General features: G+C 47.2%; 1 protein-coding gene across 2 annotated transcripts in view; it reads right to left on the bottom strand.

Moving 5' to 3' along the window:
- The window catches only part of WIF1 (Wnt inhibitory factor 1), a 291,963-nt gene that overhangs the window by 128,021 nt on the left and 142,193 nt on the right, over nt 1-21,749 (bottom strand). For both annotated transcript variants that reach the window (XM_078655873.1, XM_078655872.1), the window contains exon 3: nt 10,748-10,856. In XM_078655873.1, the coding sequence (XP_078511999.1) occupies nt 10,748-10,856 (109 nt within the window). The remainder of the gene's footprint in view (nt 1-10,747; nt 10,857-21,749) is intronic.

Raw genomic sequence — 21,749 nt, 5'->3', positions numbered from 1 at the left:
GGCATGCATGCCACACTGTGCAGGAACCCCCCTGCACCCCAAGGCTCAGAAGCAGCACGTGCCCTGTTAGGGCCCCTTAGTTGCCTCTCCGCCACCCTTTTGTTAGCGGGATCACCGCCATGAATGGGGCGGTGTACAGGCAGGTCGTAATATGCACAGCAGTGCCTCAGCAGCACTGCCAGCATATTGCTGCCCCCTTCTGCTGCGCAACCAAATGCGGTGGTCCTGTGGCAGTTGGACCACCACACTCTGAATTTCTGCAGGTGGATCCGCAGTGGTGGCGGTGGTCATACTGCCACCATGAGTACGGTGATCCTGTGGACCGCCGAACTCATAATAAGGCCCTAAGTCTCTAACGTCTTTACCTCCTCTCCAAAAAAAAGGTGCCTAATTTCAAGAGGTTGTAGCTCACAGCAGAGGCATTCATAGACCTCCCAGGTACCAAAGTATCCTCAAAGAAAACTTCAGACCAAATTGCAACCAAAGGTGTTAGACAAAATGTAAAATTGTTTCTTAAAAAAATCAAATTTCGATAGCACTGCAACAGTCTCTTGGTTGGAGCTTAAGCATGAGACATAGAACAAACTGATTTGTTTGTTAAATCTCCAGAAAGGCCTCTTACTATTCAGGAATGGCGGTGAAAAGGTATCCTCATTCAAACTTTTGTTGAACGAGGTACTCTAGAATCAGTAATATTTCCAATGCTAATAAGACGTTTATGTGTTATAAAACACAATTGTGCTGGCTTCCGATGATCCCTCTTCCAGCTGTGTTGTGCTTTATTCACCTCTTAGTGCCCTGACTCCTCTTGTGTCACCTTGAAAATCAGCAATAAATAAATACATATAAATAAATCAACATAAAATATATTGTACATGGCGTTGCATTAATATGTCTTCAAATAAAGAAGTAAATAATTAGACTATACTATTGAAGTAAGCACTACACTTACATTGGTCAACGGGAGTGTATTAACTGGAATGCATAACCATTTTCTAAAATAAGCCTAAATAGATGGTATTAACTACACCGTTTTAATTGTTCTGTTCTTTACTTTCGTTTATCATGTAGGGTAACGCCATCAAGAAACAAGTATTTACAATGCAATGGTCTCGTCCTTGTTAAAGTTAGAGCTATTGGCATTGCTCATGACATTATTTTTGTTTTTAAAACATATAAATAAATGGCATTGTCATTTACAATGCCAATAGCTTAATCTCTCGCAAATGCGAGACCTATTGCATTTGCACCCACACACACATACGCAGAGCCACACACACCCACACACACACACACAGACAGAGCCACACAGAGCCACACACAAGCCGCGAACAAAGGCACAAAAAGCGGATCACAATCCGGGAACAGAGGCACAAAAAGCAGATCACAAGCCGGGAACAGAGGCACAAAAAGCAGATCACAAGCTGGGAACAGAGGCACAAAAAGCGGATCACAAGCGGATCACAGAGGCACAAGCAGGGTACAGAGGCACACACAGGGTACAGAGGCACAAGCAGGGTACAGATGCACAAAAACTGGATCACAAGCAGGGAACAGAGGCACAAAAACCGGATCACAAGCAGGGAACAGAGGCACGAAAACCGGATCACAAGCAGGGAACAGAGACACGAGCAGGGAACAGAGGCACGAGCAGGGAACAGAGGCACGAGCAGGGAACAGAGGCACAAGCAGGGCACAAGCAGGGAACAGAGGCACAAGCAGGGAACAGAGGCAGAAGCAGGGAACAGAGGCACAAGCAGGGCACAAGCATGGAACGAGGCACAAGCAGGGAACAGAGGTCCAAGCACCGGATTACAAGCAGGGTACAGAGGCACGAACAGGGAACAGAGGCACGAAAACCGGGAACAGAGGCACAGGGAACAGAGGCACAAGCAGGGAACAGAGGCACGAGCAGGGAACAGAGGCACGAGCAGGGAACAGAGGCACAAGCAGGGCACAAGCAGGGAACAAGCAGGGAACAGAGGCACAAGCAGGGCACAAGCAGGGAACAGAGGCACAAGCAGGGAACAGAGGCACAAGCAGGGCACAAGCAGGGAACAGAGGCACAAGCAGGGAACAGAGGCACAAGCAGGGAACAGAGGCAGAAGCAGGGAACAGAGGCACAAGCTGGGCACAAGCAGGGAACAGAGGCACAAGCAAGGAACAGAGGCACAAGCAAGGAACAGAGGCACAAGCAAGGAACAGAGGCACAAGCAGGGAACAGAGGCACGAGCAGGGAACAGAGGCAAGAGCAGGGAACAGAGGCCCGAGCAGGGAACAGAGGCACGAGCAGGGAACAGAGGCACAAGCCAGGAACAGAGGCACAAGCAGGGAACAGAGGTACAAGCACCGGATGACAAGCAGGGTACAGAGGCACGAGCAGGGAACAAAGGCACAAAAACCGGGAACAGAGGCACGAAAACCGGGAACAGAGGCACACACACACAGAACATATACAATATCGCTGCTCCAAGAGCCGGTAAGGTTTAATTGTGTATTTATAGGGCGCAGAGAGAAATAGAGCATACATGTCTAAAATTGAGTGAATATAATGGGCGTAATTTAGACACTTTGAAGGCCCCTTCCACAGAACTCAACAATTCAGTCACATAATTAAAACATTTCCAATATTAGTTATTTACATCAAAATCATCGCAAGGTCATAAGTTCTGGCTGGTTTTAGTCTGTCAGTTGTGTTACATATTTGATGCAATAACGAAAATTTCAGAGTCACCAAAATACTGTTCAGATGGCACACTTAGGAAATCATAGAAATGTAGTTTACATGTTTAAGCCACGCTCCTAATTTCATAAACCACTCTCCATTTAAAGACCACCCCAGCCACTATTTTCACCCAGCTTAAAGCCCTGAGTGGAGTAATACTACTGAGAACGAATGCTTCTAGTGGTGCGCCAGGTAAGAACTACATGTTTAACCCCTTCACTGCGGCGGCTATTCCGCCGCAGTGCTAGGGGGCGGGAGGGGCCGCGCGGCGCTCCAACGCTGCTGACGGAACCGCTCCGTCACGGCCCTCGGGTGGGCTGTGCTTGTGACGGAGCGGTTCCGTCACGGCCCCGCCCGCTCTTCAGAACGCTCAGCGCAGGCGTGGAATTCGCACCGCTCAGGCGCGGCGAGCTGGCCGTGAAGGAACCGCTCCGTCACCAACACAGCCCACCCGTGGGCCGTGACGGAGCGGTTTCGTCAGCAGCATGGGAGGGGTTAAAGTAGGAGTAAACAAAATAAATCATGAATAGTAAGGGGAGATGATTTGTTTCCAAAACATACAGGACCAGTTATAAATCTAGTTCTGTCTAAAGAAAACAACAGCTATGTTCACCTACTTTTAAGTTTTTGTTCACAATAAATAAACCAAACGAAAGAAAGAACTAGTAAAGAAGTCAAAAGGCAAATGTATAAGGCCTTACGTCTTCGGGAAAAGCACGAACTCGTGTACCACGTACTCCAGTCCTCTTGTCGAGTACAAGAAAAATGCAGATTGACAAAGACTTTTTCATACATGCAAACATTTGGAAAGCAGCAAAAGGGACATTAAAAAAATTAGGATATATTTACCCTATTGACTTGTATTGAAAAGGTGCTATTTAACGAGAGAGAAAGACTTGAATTAACCTGTTTTGACTTTAAAATTCGGCCATCTCCCGTCTGAATCGGGTATCTCGACAAGTACACACGTCTTTTTTTAATTGCAATGAATTTTGTTAATCGAGCAATAAAGACTTTATTCAAGTTCTAGATGATTGATTGTAGCTAATTACACAGTGAAGCGCCCACATATATAACTACCTGGATTGCGGGTGGTGATGTGCGTGTGTGTGTGTGGGTGTGTGTGTCAGATTACAATTAGGCTGCAACCCCAGTCCACATCCCCAGTGGGCCGCACGAGAAGAACATAGGAAGCAAAATATGGCTTTTTGCCGACCATTGCCAAAGTCAGGTTGAGTTTAATAGACAATGTCAACTTAATAAAGCCAATTAAAATGTAACAAGTGTCCTAATTTTCGGGGTGAAAGAGGCATCACCACATGCTAAGAACAGCCACTTGCTAGCACCCGCGAGTTTTTAAAATTAATTAAATGTTATCTTTGATACCGCGTATCCTGTGCTTTTTTCATTTACCATTTTTTTCTTTCTTCTATTGCTTTCCTATTGGTTGTTAATTCTTGTGCTGTGGCTTTCGCTGATGCAAAACGCCCCTTTGCTCTTCGCAGCGGATCGCTCCTAATAGGTGTTGAAATGAAAATGAACCGCAATACTTACATTGAACAATTCTGCAGCACATCTCATGATCGGAGTCGCCTACGGCTCTTAAATCCAGTTTTATAAGTATCGACCCCAACATCGTTTTTGACGTACTGTGATCAACAACCTAAGGGATACACTGAGATCATTTTAGCTAGGGTTCAACTCACTGAGCTATCTTATGGGCTATTATTACCTGCACTGAATAGACACATCACACACAGGCACACGCACGCACACACAGATGTCATGAAGCGCCATGAAGCATTCTCGAGTGCACTAGTGCTTTGTAAAATCGAAATAACAGAAAAACGCTCAGTGACTGGTCGTGAACAGTAACAAATAAACAATTGTCCTCAAAGGAATCGTTTTAACCAATTTCAATGATTAGTATTGTCACAGAAAGTGATCAATCATTTAACTGAAAGCAAGGTAAATACAGTTTTTTATACTGTTTATTATTTTTCAAAAGAATTATTCATACGAATATCATATCAAAAATTAGTTTCTCAAACATTCAAACCTGGCAACATAATACTACTATAAATCATTAATTGTCAGTAGTATACAACACCTTCTGCTCTCTACATGGATGAACTGAAATACCGTGTACAATAAAGTATATCACAGTCATATAATTTTGTATAACATCAAATGATATTAATAAAAGCAGAGCGGCGTCAGGCATCGACGTTTCGGTCCTTCTCGGTTACTAAATCCATAGGACCATCCTCAGGACCAGTTGCACAGAATATATCACTAACCACCAGCCGGTGGACGTGATCTCTTTGGTCACTCCCTGACCGTTGAGGCATGTGTAAGAGAGACGTGAACGCTCTAGAACCAAAGAGATTATAGAATACATTGAAAAGATTGAGTTGGTACCAAACTCTCCCGATTTTCATACGGGAGTGAGTCAAATAATTTATTCGGAAAATATTTCAGCCTTTGGGGCCTCACGTCCACCGGCTGGTGGTTAGTGATATATTCTTTGCAACTGGTCCTGAGGATGGTCCTATGGATTTAGTAACCGAGAAGGACCGAAACGTCGACGCCTGACGCCGCTCTGCTTTTATTGATATCATTTGATGTTATACAAAATTATATGACTGTGATATACTTTATTGTACACGGTATTTCAGTTCATCCATGTAGAGAGCAGAAGGTGTTGTATACTACTGAAAATTAATGATTTATAGTAGTATTATGTTGCCAGGTTTGAATGTTTGAGAAACTAATTTTTGATATGATATTCGTATGAATAATTCTTTTGAAAAATAATAAACAGTATAAAAAACTGTATTTACCTTGCTTTCAGTTAAATGATTGATCACTTTCTGTGACAATACTAATCATTGAAATTGGTTAAAACGATTCCTTTGAGGACAATTGTTTATTTGTTATTGATTATACCCAGTCCTCACGGGATTACTGGGTGGCTCTGTCTTTATACATGGTCGTGAACAGGGCGCTTGTGCGAGTGTGATCGGAGGTTTCACTGGTGCTAAAGGCAACTCGCGCACTGCACTCTGGGCTCTTTGTTAAGGGGCCGGGGCACTCCTGGCTTGTGTTGGGGTTGGTGTAGGTGGGCCCCACGGGTGAACCAGCTGGAGCTTTGGGTACTTAAAGAGTAGAGCCGCAGGTCCTGGGCAGTCCCCTATGTACTTGGTGGGGCCCTGGAGGGCACTAAGTGAAGCTGTGACCTCTAGGTTGTGGTAGAGCTGTAGTCGGCCATGGGTGGAGCTGTGGGCGCTGGGTGGAGCTGTGCCTATTCTATGGAGCAGGAGCTACAAGCACATCGTGGAGGAGCTGGGCGCCGGTTGGAGCTGTGGGCAATGGGTAGACCTGTGGGATCTGAGCACTAGATGGAGCTGTGTACATTGAATGTATAGAGCTGTAGGCGCTGGGTCACTGAGCTGCAGATCCTGGATAGGTGGAGGGGAGTGCGGTATGCTGCGGGCAGTTAGAGAAGCTGTAGGCCTCAGGAGGTGCTGTGACGAACATTTGGTCGAGCAGTGTGCGCTGGAATGGATCGGAGCTGCAGGCCCTGGGTGGAGGCACGTGAACTCGCGTTCCGTGGCTGCCTTACACGGCGCGCGCTCTTCGTGAGGGTGACCACGTTCAACTGGCACGCGCGGTGAAGGCTCCGAATTTCAACAGTCCGCACCAATCGCCCCTTCCCAGGAGTCTTCCGTGGGTGCCGTGCCAGTCCTCAGCGCTTCGTGCTGCCAACAACCCTGAGAGGGACTGACAGCTTGAACCACAGCTCGCGCCAGTCACATGTGACAGGAAACCAGAATTTCTGCCCGAACCTCCACGGCCAACTAGTAATCAGCGTGTTGCAACAGACAGGAGGCCCTTTGGTGATGGTAAATAACAACAGGGAGGTTTCAAAACAAAAAAACACACGCTAGCAGGTTGAGATGTGAAATTCCAGGGTTTTTGCCGGAAGCGGAAAAAGACCCGCACATTTGCTTGCGTGACGCAATAGAACATTGTGGCAGAGGGTTTGGGTGCCTTTGCAGGGGGGCAGCATGTTTGTTTTTTATCTAAAGGTCAATTATTTCTAGCGTGAGAGTGCCCCCTTGACGCTCGTACCACTGAAACTTGGAGAATGCTTCAGAAGATGATTACAAGTTTGTTAAGGGTGCAACACAAAGATCATAGCAGAGCCCAACCTAATAAAATATACTCTTTATAAAGTGCAGGCAGTGAAACTGGATTGGTGTCCCTGCCCGATTACCGGAATCTCTAAAGTAAGCCTGGGCCAAATTTATATTACCCCAGAGTAGTCTCCGTATTCCATGTTACTCGGGGCACAAGTCCTAAAACAAGCGAAGGATAACGTCGTGAGCGTGCGAGCATGCACCTCAGCTGTACCATAGCTGCCAAGGTTTCAGATTGCTATGTGCGACATTTTCATAATTTATGTGTAATTATGAGTGACATGTAAAGAATTATGAGTGACACTTTCTCCAGAGCATAATCAAGCAATGAAGACGAGGGAAACATATAAATATAAATTACACCAGCCCTGCCAAGTACCACGCATCAGTGGTTGGACTAACGCACATAGCTGCCAAGATTTTAGCATGCATATTAATGACATTTTTATGTGTATACTCTACTTATGAGTGGCATTTACAGCTACCATGTGACACTTTAAATAACATTTTATCAAGAGAAGTTAGGAAGAAAACGTGTATGGGACAAAATAGCAAATCATCCATGTATTGTAATACATAGATTAGATCACCAAATCCAACAAAGGACAGATTAGGATTTCTAAAGTTGGTGTGCATGAGGTCCCAGAGTACTGTGGTTAATCTAATTTTTTAAATAAAATGTAAAATATATTTTGTTTAATTAATTGCAACGGCTAACCGCTCCACCATCATTAACAACCTTAAAAACCCCTTCCTGCCTTCTTGACCCCCTCCCTCCTCCTTCAAGGCCTCAAAATAAACAAACGAGGGACAGAGCAGGGGAGGGGGCGATAACAGGGCTTCAGAAAGGGCAATAACTACATCAGAGGGGGCAATAAGAATGCATCAGAGGGAGCATTAACAGGGAATAGAGCGGGCAAAAACGCATCAGAGGGGGCAATAATGAGACCTCAGAGGAGACATTAACAGAACAATAGAGAGGCCAACACTGGCATCAAAGTTGGCAGTAATGAGGCATCAGAAGGGGTATTAACGGACAGATGGCGCAGGCAATTACGGCATGAGGCAGGACAATAATATCACGGGTAATGGGTTAATAACAGGGCAGTAAATAAAGAAATCATACTACGTTCGAGAGAACAATATTACTGCATCTGAGGGGGCCTTAAGAGGGCATCAGGGGGTTAACATGGCATCAGAAAGGACAATGATAGGGTCATACAGGTGTAACAGAGCATCAGTAGCAGGAATAATAGCAAATTAGATAAGACAATAACAGGGCGTCTAAGACTGAGTACAAAGGTGGTGCTTCAGATGGGGTAATAATAGGGCATCCGAGAGGGCAGCAGAGCAAATCAGAGGGGTTATATTGTCATCACAGGGACAATAAAAAGGCATCAAAGAGGACAATAATAAGGTGCCTGCTAGGGTATCCAGACACAACAATAATATGGCACCAGCGAGTGCAAAAACCATATACCGGACACAATAATGAGGCATCATAGAGGGCAATAATGAAGCATCAAGGCAATAGAGCATCAGGACAAGAAATAACATGATCCATCTTATAGACTTAAACACAGGCTCTGGGCTGTTACCTATTTGGGCGGCGGCCCGGTCGCAGATGAGTCTGAGTGTCCAGAAGCTGCAGGGGGGATGACGCTTGCAGGCAGTTACGCACTCTGGTCTACAAGGGCTGGTTGCGGCACTCCAGACAGGCTGAGCTCAGGCGAGGACCCTATTTCAGTACTGTTTGCCACCCTGCCTGCGGCCTTCACACAGTGATCGGGGTCCTGCTGTACAGACTCCTCATGAGTTCAGTGGGGAACTGTGAGGCCTGTGATACTTTCCTCGAGGCCGCTTGGCGCTACAATTCCTGGGTAACTTTTCTGAATTGGCTGCATTCGGCGGGGTACAATTAATAGCAGCTGCGGTAGAATGGCGGCCCGGGCCGGTGCGAACTGCCTGCAGGAGTGCTGCGTGAGGTGCCACCATTGAATTTGTGGCACCGCCCGCAAACTTTCATACAGCCCGAAACCACCTCAAATCTCAGCATAAGCCTCACAGAGACCCGCGACCGCAGAGCTGCAGCACACTGCATGATGCCCTCTGCAGTCTTCTCCCCGACTGAGTGACTGAATCGTCCCCCGCCGGCCTGCACAACATTGCGACCGCGATAATTATCACCAAGATGCCTTAGATGCACGGCGCCATGTCGTGTCAGTGTGGCTGTCGACGGTGGGTGACAAATTAGTGTGTCTGAATTAAGCTGCGCGGCGCCGCGGGCTGCCGGCTGCTGGGCAGATCGGTTACAAATACATTACGGGCGCACACTCAAAGTCACGCTGTGCGCGTTTCCACGTGCCGTGAGCGTGCACATCTGACGTATAGGAATGAAACTCGTCATCGAGAAGCCCGTGAAGCCAGCCGGAAGATTTGCGGTGTGTGAGCTAGCGGGGCTCCCATGGTCATGGAGAGCCCCGCCTGAGCCGCTGACCCTACACACCTGAGGAGGAAAGACCGGCCTGGAGAGCAGCGGGGGAGTCCTGAGTCAGCCCAGTGAGTAGGGGGGACTGTTTTTTGGTGAATCAGGCTAGCGAGACAGGAAATGGGAACTTCGAGTGTGTGGATGCGCGTGTGTGACTGTGTGTGTGTGTGCACGTGAGCCCTTGAGTAGGTTGGGGGGTGTGTGTGTGTGTGTGTGAGCGTATGTTTATGCAGTGTGTGTGTGCCTGCGTGTGTGTGTGTGTGTGCGCGCAACTGAGAGAGGCATGGCTGACTCTGACTGAGATGTGCACAGCTCGGGGGGTGAGGGGGGGCTGGGCGTGCGCGCCCACGATGGGAAATCGACGCTCATGCCCCGGTCTGTCTCCCTTGAGAGACATCTCGGCAGCAATAGGTCTCGAGGACGAGACCTAAAAATCCTACTATCTTCCACTTTTGACAGTACTTCGAAAGGAAAGACAGAGGGCTGTAGGAAATAAAGTATCTGTGCAAACCATGTAAACAAACCAACACAGAAAACCCAATCTTAAGATTAATGGCATTTGCACCTTTTAAAGGCAATGCCGCAAAAAATAAAAAACAAACATTATGTGAACTGATATTCAATACATGATTATTACTAATAATCTTGAACTTCCGATCAAGCCTTTTAGGCAAAACGGTTTCTCAAAAGTCGTCAGCTATGAAGTTATTTGTCTAAAATATATATCATACAACCAAGAATCATAACTTGATTTTAACAATGTTCTCTCTATGTCTCTTTTCTGTCACAAAATATGTGATGTATAAAATCCCTAAATTACCTTGGTGTATGGAGCACCGAATTTTACAAAACCATGAAGGGTGGAATGCTTGAATTAATCTCCGCCACTGGTAATTACAATGCAGCTGCATCCCAGTCTATTGCTATTTTGCAGACCATGCCACCTCAGTTTGGGCACAGTCATATTTAAACTAACATCCACTCTGCTCCAATAGGAACAGTCCAGCTCTATCTGCCTGGCAGTTTGGACTGGACCATTCTAATTGGAGCAGGACCAAGACTGATTTGCATAAAGTGTGTCTCTGTCTGGAATGGCACAGACAGTGAAAAATTGTGATGTGGAATGCGGCACTGCGCAATAGCCAGTGGCTGAGATTAATTCATGCATTCCTTCCATCACCTTGTTGTTTTTTGCACTTGGTGTAAGGAGCTGCAGAGCATTACAGGCCTGAACGAAAGCACATCTCATGGGTGACCCTAAAGTAAGCACTCAAACAATTAACAAACATCACCTTCATATTTGAGAGGTTAAAAGAATTAAAGGAAACATACCTGAAGCTTTGTGGGGAACGGTTCCAAGATGAGGGATATTAATGGTTGGATCAGCCATAATATTTTTATCAAAGGACCTCAAAGAAAGGAACTCATAGAAGTACTCCACCTGGCAAAAGGAAGAAATATATTGAGGATGAGAACTTGAAAGATTACAATAGCAGTTTCCGAATTTGTTCATCAAAATAAAATCCTGTTTCATTTAAAGAGATGGAACAGTTGGCCCCACACAGAGCCTAAATTGAGCTAAATAAAAGTTTCCTAATTTCAAGCACTTCCAAACACATACAACAACCCATTAGGCCTTACTCTTCAATAAATTCACAGATCAGCAGCAACAAATTTACAGTTTCTGGACCTGACAAATGTTTCATGTAGTACACAGTGATAATTCTTGACAAGTTTTTGTGAATACAGTTTTGCATGAGCAAATACATAAACAAAGGGCCTGATTTACAAAGATCCTCCTCAGTAGTAGAGGAATCTTCGCACTGCTGTTTCTCATTGCAGAGATCCAGACACGAGTACTGAGACTCCAGCATGACTACTGAGCTTCTGCCATGAATGTGGAGCCTCCACCACGACTGCAGAGCCACTGCCATGACTGTTGAGCCTCCACCACGACTACTGAGCCACTGCCATGACTGTGGAGCCTCCACCACGACTAAAGAGCCACTGCCATGACTGTGGAGCCTCCACCACGACTACTGAGCCACTGCCATGACTGTGGAGCCTCCACCACGACTGCAGAGCCACTGCCATGACTGTGGAGCCTCCACCACGACTGCAGAGCCTCTGCCATGACTGATGAGCCTGTGCCGTGACTGCAGAGCCTCCACCACGACTGCAGAGCCTCTGCCATGACTGCGGAGTCTCTACCATGACTGTGGAGCCTCTGCCATGACTGCAGAGTCTCTGCCACGACTGAAGAGCCTCTGCCATGTCTGTGGAGCCTCAACCATGATTGCGGAGCCTCTGCCATGACTGTGGAGCCTCTGCCATGACTGCAGAGTCTCTGCCATGACTGCGGAGCCTCCACCACGACTGTGGAGCCTCTGCCATGACTGCAGAGTCTCTGCCACGACTGCAGAGCCTCTGCTATGTCTGTGGAGCCTCAACCATGATTGTGGAGCCTGTGCCATGACTGCGAAGCCTCTGCCATGACTGCGAAGCCTCTGCCATGACTGCGGAGCCTCCACCACGACTGCGGAGCCTCTGCCATGACTGTGGAGTCTCTGCCACGCCTGAGGAGCCTCTGCCATGACTGCGGAGCCCCTGCCATGACTGTGGAGCCTCAACCATGATTGCGGAGCCTGTGCCATGACTGCGAAGCCTCTGCCATGACTGCGAAGCCTCTGCCACGCCTGAGGAGCCTCTGCCACGCCTGAGGAGCCTCGGCCATGACTGCGAAGCCTCTGCCATGACTGTGGAGCCTCTGCCATGACTGCAGAGTCTCTGCAACGATTGTGGAGCCTCTGCAATGACTGCAGAGTCTCTGCCACGACTGAAGAGCCTCTGCCATGTCTGTGGAGCCTCAACCATGATTGCGGAGCCTCTGCCATGACTGTGGAGCCTCTGCCATGACTGCAGAGTCTCTGCCACGACTGCGAAGCCTCTGCCATGACTGCGAAGCCTCTGCCACGACTGCGAAGCCTCTGCCATGACTGCGAAGCCTCTGCCATGACTGTGGACCTCAACCATGATTGCAGAGCCTGTGCCATGACTGCGAAGCCTCTGCCATGACTGCGGAGCCTGTGCCATGACTGCGAAGCCTCTGCCATGACTCCGAAGCCTCTGCCACGCCTGAGGAGCCTCTGCCACGCCTGAGGAGCCTCGGCCATGACTGCGGATCCTCTGCCACGCCTGAGGAGCCTCTGCCACGCCTGAGGAGCCTCAACCATGATTGCGGAGCCTCTGCCATGACTGCAGAGTCTCTGCCATGACTGCGGAGCCTCCACCACGACTGTGGAGCCTCTGCCATGACTGCGGAGCCTCTGCCATGTCTGTGGAGCCTCAACCATGATTGTGGAGCCTGTGCCATGACTGCGAAGCCTCTGCCATGACTGCGAAGCCTCTGCCACGACTGCGAAGCCTCCACCACGACTGCGGAGCCTCTGCCATGACTGTGGAGTCTCTGCCATGCCTGGGGAGCCTCTGCCATGACTGTGGAGCCTCTGCCATGACTGTGGAGCCTCAACCATGATTGCGGAGCCTGTGCCATGACTGCGGAGCCTCTGCCACGCCTGAGGAGCCTCTGCCACGCCTGAGGAGCCTCTGCCATGACTGTGGAGCCTCTGCCATGACTGCAGAGTCTCTGCCATGACTGCAGAGTCTCTGCCATGACTGCAGAGTCTCTGCCATGACTGCGGAGCCTCTGCCATGACTGTGGAGCCTCAGCCATGATTGCGGAGCCTGTGCCATGACTGCGGAGCCTCTGCCACGCCTGAGGAGCCTCTGCCACGCCTGAGGAGCCTCTGCCACGACTGTGGAGCCTCTGCCATGACTGTGGAGCCTCTGCCATGACTGCAGAGTCTCTGCCATGACTGCAGAGTCTCTGCCATGACTGCAGAGTCTCTGCCATGACTGCGGAGCCTCTGCCATGACTGTGGAGCCTCAGCCATGATTGCGGAGCCTGTGCCATGACTGCAGAGCCTCTGCCACGCCTGAGGAGCCTCTGCCACGCCTGAGGAGCCTCTGCCACGCCTGAGGAGCCTCTGCCATGACTGTGGAGCCTCTGCCATGACTGCGGAGTCTCTGCCATGACTGTGGAGCCTCTGCCATGACTGTGGAGCCTCTGCCATGACTGCAGAGTCTCTGCCATGACTGTGGAGCCTCTGCCATGACTGTGGAGCCTCTGCCATGGCTGCGGAGCCTCTGCCATGGCTGCGGAGCCTCTGCCATGACTGTGGAGTCTCTGCCACGCCTGAGGAGCCTCTGCCACGACTGTGGAGCCTCTGCCATGACTGCGGAGCCTCTACCATGACTGCGGAGCCTCTGCCATGACTGCGGAGCCTCTGCCATGACTGTGGAGTCTCTGCCACGCCTGAGGAGCCTCTGCCATGACTGCGGAGCCTCTACCATGACTGCGGAGCCTCTGCCATGACTGTGGAGCCTCTACCATGACTGCGGAGCCTCTGCCATGACTGCGGAGCCTCTGCCATGACTGCGGAGCCTCGGCCATGACTGCAGAGCCTCGGCCATGACTGCGGAGCCTCTACCATGACTGCGGAGCCTCTGCCATGACTGCGAAGCCTCTGCCATGACTGCGGAGCCTCTGCCATGACTGCGGAGCCTCTGCCATGACTGCGGAGCCTCTGCCATGACTGCAGAGCCTCGGCCATGACTGCGGAGCCTCGGCCATGACTGCGGAGCCTCTGCCATGACTGCGGAGCCTCTGCCATGACTGCGGAGCCTCTGCCATGACTGCAGAGCCTCAGCCATGACTGCGGAGCCTCGGCCATGACTGCAGAGCCTCGGCCATGACTGCGGAGCCTCGGCCATGACTGCAGAGCCTCGGCCATGACTGCGGAGCCTCTACCATGACTGCGGAGCCTCTGCCATGACTGTGGAGCCTCTACCATGACTGCGAAGCCTCTGCCATGACTGCGGAGCCTCTGCCATGACTGCGGAGCCTCTGCCATGACTGCGGAGCCTCTGCCATGACTGCAGAGCCTCGGCCATGACTGCGGAGCCTCGGCCATGACTGCAGAGCCTCAGCCATGACTGCAGAGCCTCGGCCATGACTGCATGACTGTGGAGGGTCTGCAATGACAGCGGAGCCTCTGCCACAACTACAGAGCATCTGCAATGATTGCAGAGCAGAGGCTCTTTGTGAATCTGGCCCAAAATGAGAAAGTGACACTTTCATTTCAGTTTTTTGGGCCGCAAAGCAGTTATTTTTTTGCACAGCCCTGTGTTATGACTCAGTCTTCTCTTGAGCTGTGACACGGGTATTATTAATCCATCACATGGGAAAAAGGACATTTGGTAAAATTCACAGAATCATAAATCATGCCCCATGTATATTAATAGAGCAGGATTCCTTCTTTGAGTCTTACAAAATTGCGGCAAATGCAGTTATAGAGGCCTGTGAGCGCTGCAGGCTCCAACATTTTATTTGCAATCTCAATATACTGTGATTGCAGCCTCTGCCCCTCAAAATAACAGGGGCTGTGATAAAAAATGAGTAATATGCGGCAGGACATTGGTGGGAGCACACAGTGATCCCCCTAGACTCTTGTGGCACACTACGAACACTGACAAAGTGAACAGTCTCTTTTCAGGTTATGTTCTGCAAATTTCTACCACATAATTTCTGATGTTAGCATGGAATCCATGCTTTAATAGTGCTGCAAACCATTCCCACATATCCTTGCACACTTTTCATGCCCCCTCTTCCTTGCTAGTGGATATAAGGTGAACTGAACCTACGATTCTCCAATGGATTTGTTTAGCACAGCCTTCAATTTTGTGCATTTCAGACTGTGCGAGTGCAAACCCTTTTTGTATATCAGGCCCAAATGTCAGCGCATACCAGGACGAAGACTAGGGGCCGTATATACTATTGTTTGGGTTGCAAGAAGCGATTGCAAATTGAGGACCAACTAATAGGTCTGCTTGCAAAATAAAGAATCAGAATAGATCGCATTCCGACCTGCCTAAGTAATATTATTTAGGTAGGTCGTAAATTGTGACTAACTCCAATTGGTCACAATCACAGGGTTAGGTCAGGAAACCACCATACCTGTGATTCCCTTGTAAAAAGTTTTCTTGTTTCAAATTTTCAGTGGGAGTTGGCATTGGTTCCCTGGACCACGGCCTGCTCCCCCCTGAAACTTTTACTCTTATTCACTTCGTCTAAAGGGGACCTGTTACCTTTTGCAAAACAGTTGCTTTTCTACTCTGGGATCAGTAACTTTCACTGGTTTGCAACCACTGTTACGGTTGTAAACCATAGGTACATATCGCAATTTGAAAGTGAAACCCACAACACTCCCCTTTTCAATTCGGTATCCATTGCTGAACCCATTAGAGGAGTTGGTAAAAAGAGTTGCTTTTAGTTTTGCGACTATTAAAACTTTCACACATCTGGCCCAAGATCTCAGACCATTTCCAGGGACGAGATGGTGGGAGAACAGTTTTGAATACAAACTTCACAACATTATTTGAATAGGCAAAACGCGTCATTTATGAAAGCTGTGGAATGACAGATTATGAAGCAAATGGTTATTGCCTTCCAATAAAAGAAAAATAAAACAAAAGACATACTTGGCTGAAAATACCTCCAATGGGACGATGAAGAATGAAATCAGACACTCGAACGTGGAAGTCGGTGCCATTTTTGTGAGCTACCATTGGGTCTAATATTGCTCTTGATTTAATAGTTTAAGCAGTAACATCTAGGATGCTCTTTGTTTTCTTCCAAACATAAGCCTCTCCAATGACCTAGATTTCGAAAGGCTCTCTCCACACAATGAACATCACTTTGTGTTGTCAACCCAGTATGGAGCCAACTTGCAGTACACTTCTAAGCCTATATAAGCATCGTGACCTTGACGAAAGCCGTCCAGGCGTGGCTTTTTCCCACAATAACTCCACATTACGAGGCATGTTTACAATAATTTCCATAGGTGCTCTTGAGACCAGTGCAATTTGTGCAGCACTTATAGGACTTTTTACTGTATCATAAATAGACACTACATGTTATGGCATGTTGCGCCACGTTAGCACCCAATGAAAACTTTAGTAAATAGACTCCTGCAGGTTGCACTTCTAGATGTTTTGTAAGGCTTTCCCAGTAGTGCATACTGTGTACTCCACTCATCCATAACATAACCTTGCTGTACAGCACAGCTAAACGCTATTGACAACCTAATGGTTTTACCAATGCTTGCTATGTTTTGGCACACTCTGCTGTTTAGTACCACTATGTCAAAGCATTTTAACAGAACAGTGAGGATAGAAATGGCGTGTAAGGTGCCTCTTCTGCCGACGCAAAGACAAAAATAGTGCTTGCATCAATGCTTCTCATAGAATACCAATGTATCTTAGTAAAAACATTCCAAATTGATACTTCATTGAAATGCTGAAACAGGCAGCATTGCCTCTCTGGGGAACTCCATAACTTAGCTTCGGTCCGAGGAACACTTTGGGATGGTATTCCAGTTCAGTCAATGGCTGCCTGCTAACAATCAGAATTGGCATTGCCAAACATATAACAATAAATATATGCAGTCAATCCAGGACTAACTTCTAGTGTGAAAGAAGTCCATTGTAGAACAGGTACTATAAGCTTTTCAGTGTTCTGTTAAATTGCATTTTGATAAATAACCAATGATGATTTATACTGTATAAATGTCACGAGGGAGGACTGGAGACTGGGCTTGCTCATGGTGACTCTACAGAGCCAGGTGCCCACACCGGGTATGTTTCCCGGGCAGAGAGGCTGGCGGTGGTCACAGAGTGTCCGTTTAGCCTGGTGAATGTCTTCATGCATTTGGGGAATAACATACATAATCATGTCCTACAACGAAACTATGGGCCAGACGTACGAAAGTTAGGAATAGTGATTTCATAATTTAAATTTTTTGCGAGCTAACAATTAGGAAATCGCTATTCCTAATGTATGAAACTCTTTTGAGTTTCATTAGCGATTCGTAGTGGGTAGCACTTAGCCCTACCTCATGAGTATTAATGAGGTAGGTTGCAATTTGTGACCTACTATGATTCGCTGCCGTCACAGGGAGCCTGCTTAGGTGAGCAGACTGTGCTTACTTTTAAATAAAGCAATCTTTTTAAAAAAATGTTAATGCAGACCATTTTCCTTAAAGGAAAACGGTATGTGTTTAAAAAGAAAACAATTAAACTTTGCAGTTACAATTTTTTAAGAGTAGGCAGTGGACCATGGGACCACTACTTGCTCTTAAAAATATTTTTTAACATTCATGAAGGCAGAGGAGTCCCAAAGGGATCCCTGCCCCTTTGCAAATGGGTTACCGCCAGTTTAAAACTGGTAGTAAAATACCACTGTTTTACGACTGGAATTTGGTCGCAAAACTGTAATACATACTATTCTGATTCGGTATTTTGGAAGAATGCCACCTATGCATTTGGTAGTAAATGCAAACTGTGATTTAGCAGCAAGTTACTAAATCGAAATTTTCCTTTTGTACACTGTAAAAAGGCCTATTTCCAAAACCTTCGCACATCTGGCCCTATATTTCTCAGAAATCCTTGCATTCGCGCAATGCTTGAAGATGGCATGGCCATCAACCGCAGCCGGTAGTGGGAGTACCGGCCGGGCGGTGATGTGGGGAGAGGGAGGCAGGGTGGTGGGTAGTAATGTTTGGATTACGGACTTTAAAAGGTAGGTAAAATAAAACGAATTTCGTTGCACACACTGCGTCGCATTTGGTGATGCAGTGTGTGCAAACGAAATTCGTTTTGTTTATTTTTATGTTTACTTACCTTTTAAAGTCCGTAATCCATACATTACTACCCCTCGCCCTGCCCCTCCTCCTCCCCACGTCACCGCCCAGCCGGTACTCCCACTACCGGCCGCGGCTGAGGGATAATTGAGCATATCTTTCCTTCTATATCACAGCATCATTGCAAGGCAGTCCTGCTGCAATTTTGCTAAGGCTAGGACCCTTGATTTTGGGTTTGTGATTTATGTTGGGAAAACAGTTATTGCCTTGGGAGTTTGCTGAAGAACATTTTCAATACAGTGAACTCTGGAAATAAAGCTGTGTTTGAAAATTTACTTTTTTAATACATTTTTCCCTAATTAAAAACTTTAAGATTTTTTTTAACATTGCAGGTTTTTCATGAATGAATGGAAAAATGAAGGCAACTCTCTTTCAAGAAGATACCATTGATCATGACATATTTATGTGAATGTGCTTTTAAGTAGTGTTTAGTAAGTGATAATGTACTGGAAAAAATAGTATTTGCTGAATATTAATGAATGTTAATTATTATATTCCAGTTGTTGTATCTTGTTAAGCTTCAGTTTCAGGAAGGCCGGATTCGTACCAACAGCACAGAGAGTTGGTTACACAGAGATATCTTAAAGGTATTTCATTTCACTGGTAAAGTTGAATGCAAAGCCTTTGTGACGGATAATTAAAATATCTTTCCGAGTGAAGCTGTCAGATCCCAGCAGAGAGATGAGGTAGGGTGGTAGTGTCCAGGGTATTTTTTTCTGTCTTTTCCCTTTCCCAGTTTCCATATTGTCCAGCATACTATATTGTGTGTGCTCAGCGGGTGATGAGGTGAGAGGTGAAAGACAGCACTCACTGCTCTCACTCACTGCTCTCGTTGGATTCAAGGATACAATTTTAGTGCTTTCCGAGAAGAGAACAATTCAGCTGCAAGTTATTCATGTGGCTGCATAAGGTTAGAGCCCTGTATTCAGACACTTCTCTGGTGCAGCATGAACTTGGGCAACAAAAGTCCCCCAGTGAATCTCCCATGGGTCTGCAGAAAGGCCTAGCTCTGTTACTGTAATGAACGGTTCACTACTTCACAGGAACGTTTTTCAGCATTTATGTTAGGAGTCTTTGCAGGGATCATGAGTTCAAAGCTAATTGTTTATAAATAATAATATTAAAAAATGTACTCTTTAAACCTTAACCACAAACACACCTATGCATGTAGGTGTTCGTTGTAGCAACTGCACCTAGATATATTTTGATGTGCATGGTCTAAAACACTGAAGTCTTCCAAACTATGCGGGCCACAGGAGGCTTCCAAGGGCATTTTATTATCAAAGGTAATGGCCTACATAATCTCCACAAAGCAAATGAGAACCACATGATGGTTGTTAATGAATAATAGCTAACATGGCAAGAACATACAAATCAATACTAACAATAATATTACTAATATTACAAAATAATGACATTGATAGTAATAGGGATAATGAAAATAATAATACAAATAAGGGTGTTTCCTCTTCCTCTTCTTTTTGCTCTTAATAATAATAATAATAATTATAATAATAAATTCCAAGCATACTGACATATACAAGGCAGGATTTTGTTGTTCAGAAGAAGACATAGAGTTGTGCACACATACTGAGAGAAAAACAAATATTTTCACCTGGAACTCTTGCAGACTCTTTTAAAACAGTACCACCTGGTGAACTCAGTATTTTTATCTAATGGCAATTGCAGGTACGTGGCTATAGAATTTACTTTTTTAAGCATTGTCCGTTTCTACCCCATCTCATTCCGAGTAATGTAGTCCATAAAAAAGTGTACCACTTCCGAGGGAGCTCATTTAAAGCTTCCCCCAGGTGCCCTACATGAAGTAACCTGTCACCTGTTTTAGAGAGCACTGCTGTTTATAAATGGCACTCTACTCTGTAGAGCTCTATAGTTCATGATAGTCAGAAGGGAGGCTCTCGCCAGAGTTTTGTGTCAGAATGTCATACATACAAATATCGTCTGACAGAAATATGTCTTAAATCTCACTTAAAAAATATTGTCACGGAGGATGTAGATCTTCTATTACTTTTATAAACCATATTTAAAACCCAATATTTATGTGAAGCGTCATGTTGACAATAATCTTGAACCGCACCCTAAACTAAAGACAAACCAAGTCTTGTGGCGTTCTCTTGCTCAGGGGCTTGAATCTAGGTTTCAGAGCATTTTAAATAAAATCTGTTTTCATGCATGTGAGAAAGTGCCATCTTTCTTGCCTTGGTATGCCCCTACTTTTTTTCTGAACTGCTGATGTACCTTGACTGAGTGTGCCCTGGGTCCCTGCCAATCAGGTACCCAGGGCCTGTGTTCCTTCCCAACAAAGAAATGCTATGCTGAAACAAAATACCAAATTGGCATCTCTGGCCCCTGTCAACCCCTAGTAAATGGTACCCTAGGTACCCAGGGCATGGTGACCAGAGAAGACCCCTGAGGGCTGCAGCACTTATTGTGCCACCCCCAGGGACCCTGTACCCTGACTCCCACACACTGCCTTTGCAGGCTGAATGCCTAAATACAGAACTAAAGCAAGAGTCGACATGGCACACATCCCTGTGTGCCATGCCCACAGAACCCACTGCCCTGACATACTTCAGTCACCCCTCTAGCTGGGTGCCCTATGCCAGAGGTGAGGGCCCAGGTGCATGAGCCCTGTGCCCCTGCAGTACCCAGGGCCATTCCTGGGCACTGTAAGTGCAGTGTTGCCATTTAAGAGTATATGGTGCTGGGAGGTTGTCATTCACGAACTCCACAGCACCATAATGGCTTCACTGAAGACTGACAAGTTTGGTACCAAACTTCTCAGCACATTAAACCCGCACTGATGCCAGTGTGGGATTTAATGTAACATGCACGAGAGGGCATCTTAGAGATGCCCTCCAAAAACCCGAACCTACAATCCACGTCTGGGCTGAGTGTCTGCAGAGGCTGCCACCCTGCAGACATGTTGCTGGACCCCTGGGTGGAGAGCCCCTCGCTCTCCTGGGTCTGCAACAAAGCACATCCTGGACGAGGTGCTATGTCTCCCCTCCCAGGATGGACAGGGGGAAGCTTCAAAGGCATACCGCCTCTGAGAGCTTCCCCAGACCATTTGCTGTACCCAGCCCCCCACCACTCTGGCCTGAAAGACTGGCGGGACAAACTACGTCAGGAAGGGGGTGTGTCAACCTGTGCCAACTCCACCCCTCAGGTGGTGGAGGAGGCGAGGTAAAGCATGACCCCGGGCTCCGGCCATCTTGTAGATGGGGAGTCCTGCCCAATCCCAGCTGGGCTCCTGCCCCCCTCTCATAGGAGAGGAGCAGGCTAGGGGGTGTACTCATCCCAGGACAGGGACCCATTGGTCCCTGCCTTTGCCCTACCTGTAACGCCCCTAAATTTAGTATTTAGTATTTAGGGGCTCCCTGAACCTTCCTTCCACAAATCTCGATATCAAAAAAGAAGAAAGAAGATCAAGAAGAAGACGACCCGCCGCGCAGCTGCTAACAACAGGACAACAACAACTGACTTGGCCCCAG

The sequence above is a fragment of the Lissotriton helveticus genome, chromosome 1_1 (genome assembly GCF_964261635.1).
Source record: "Lissotriton helveticus chromosome 1_1, aLisHel1.1, whole genome shotgun sequence".
Lineage (NCBI taxonomy): Eukaryota > Metazoa > Chordata > Amphibia > Caudata > Salamandridae > Lissotriton > Lissotriton helveticus.
The sequence above is the reverse complement of the archived record's forward strand: the minus strand, read 5'-3'. Positions and strand labels throughout refer to the sequence as shown.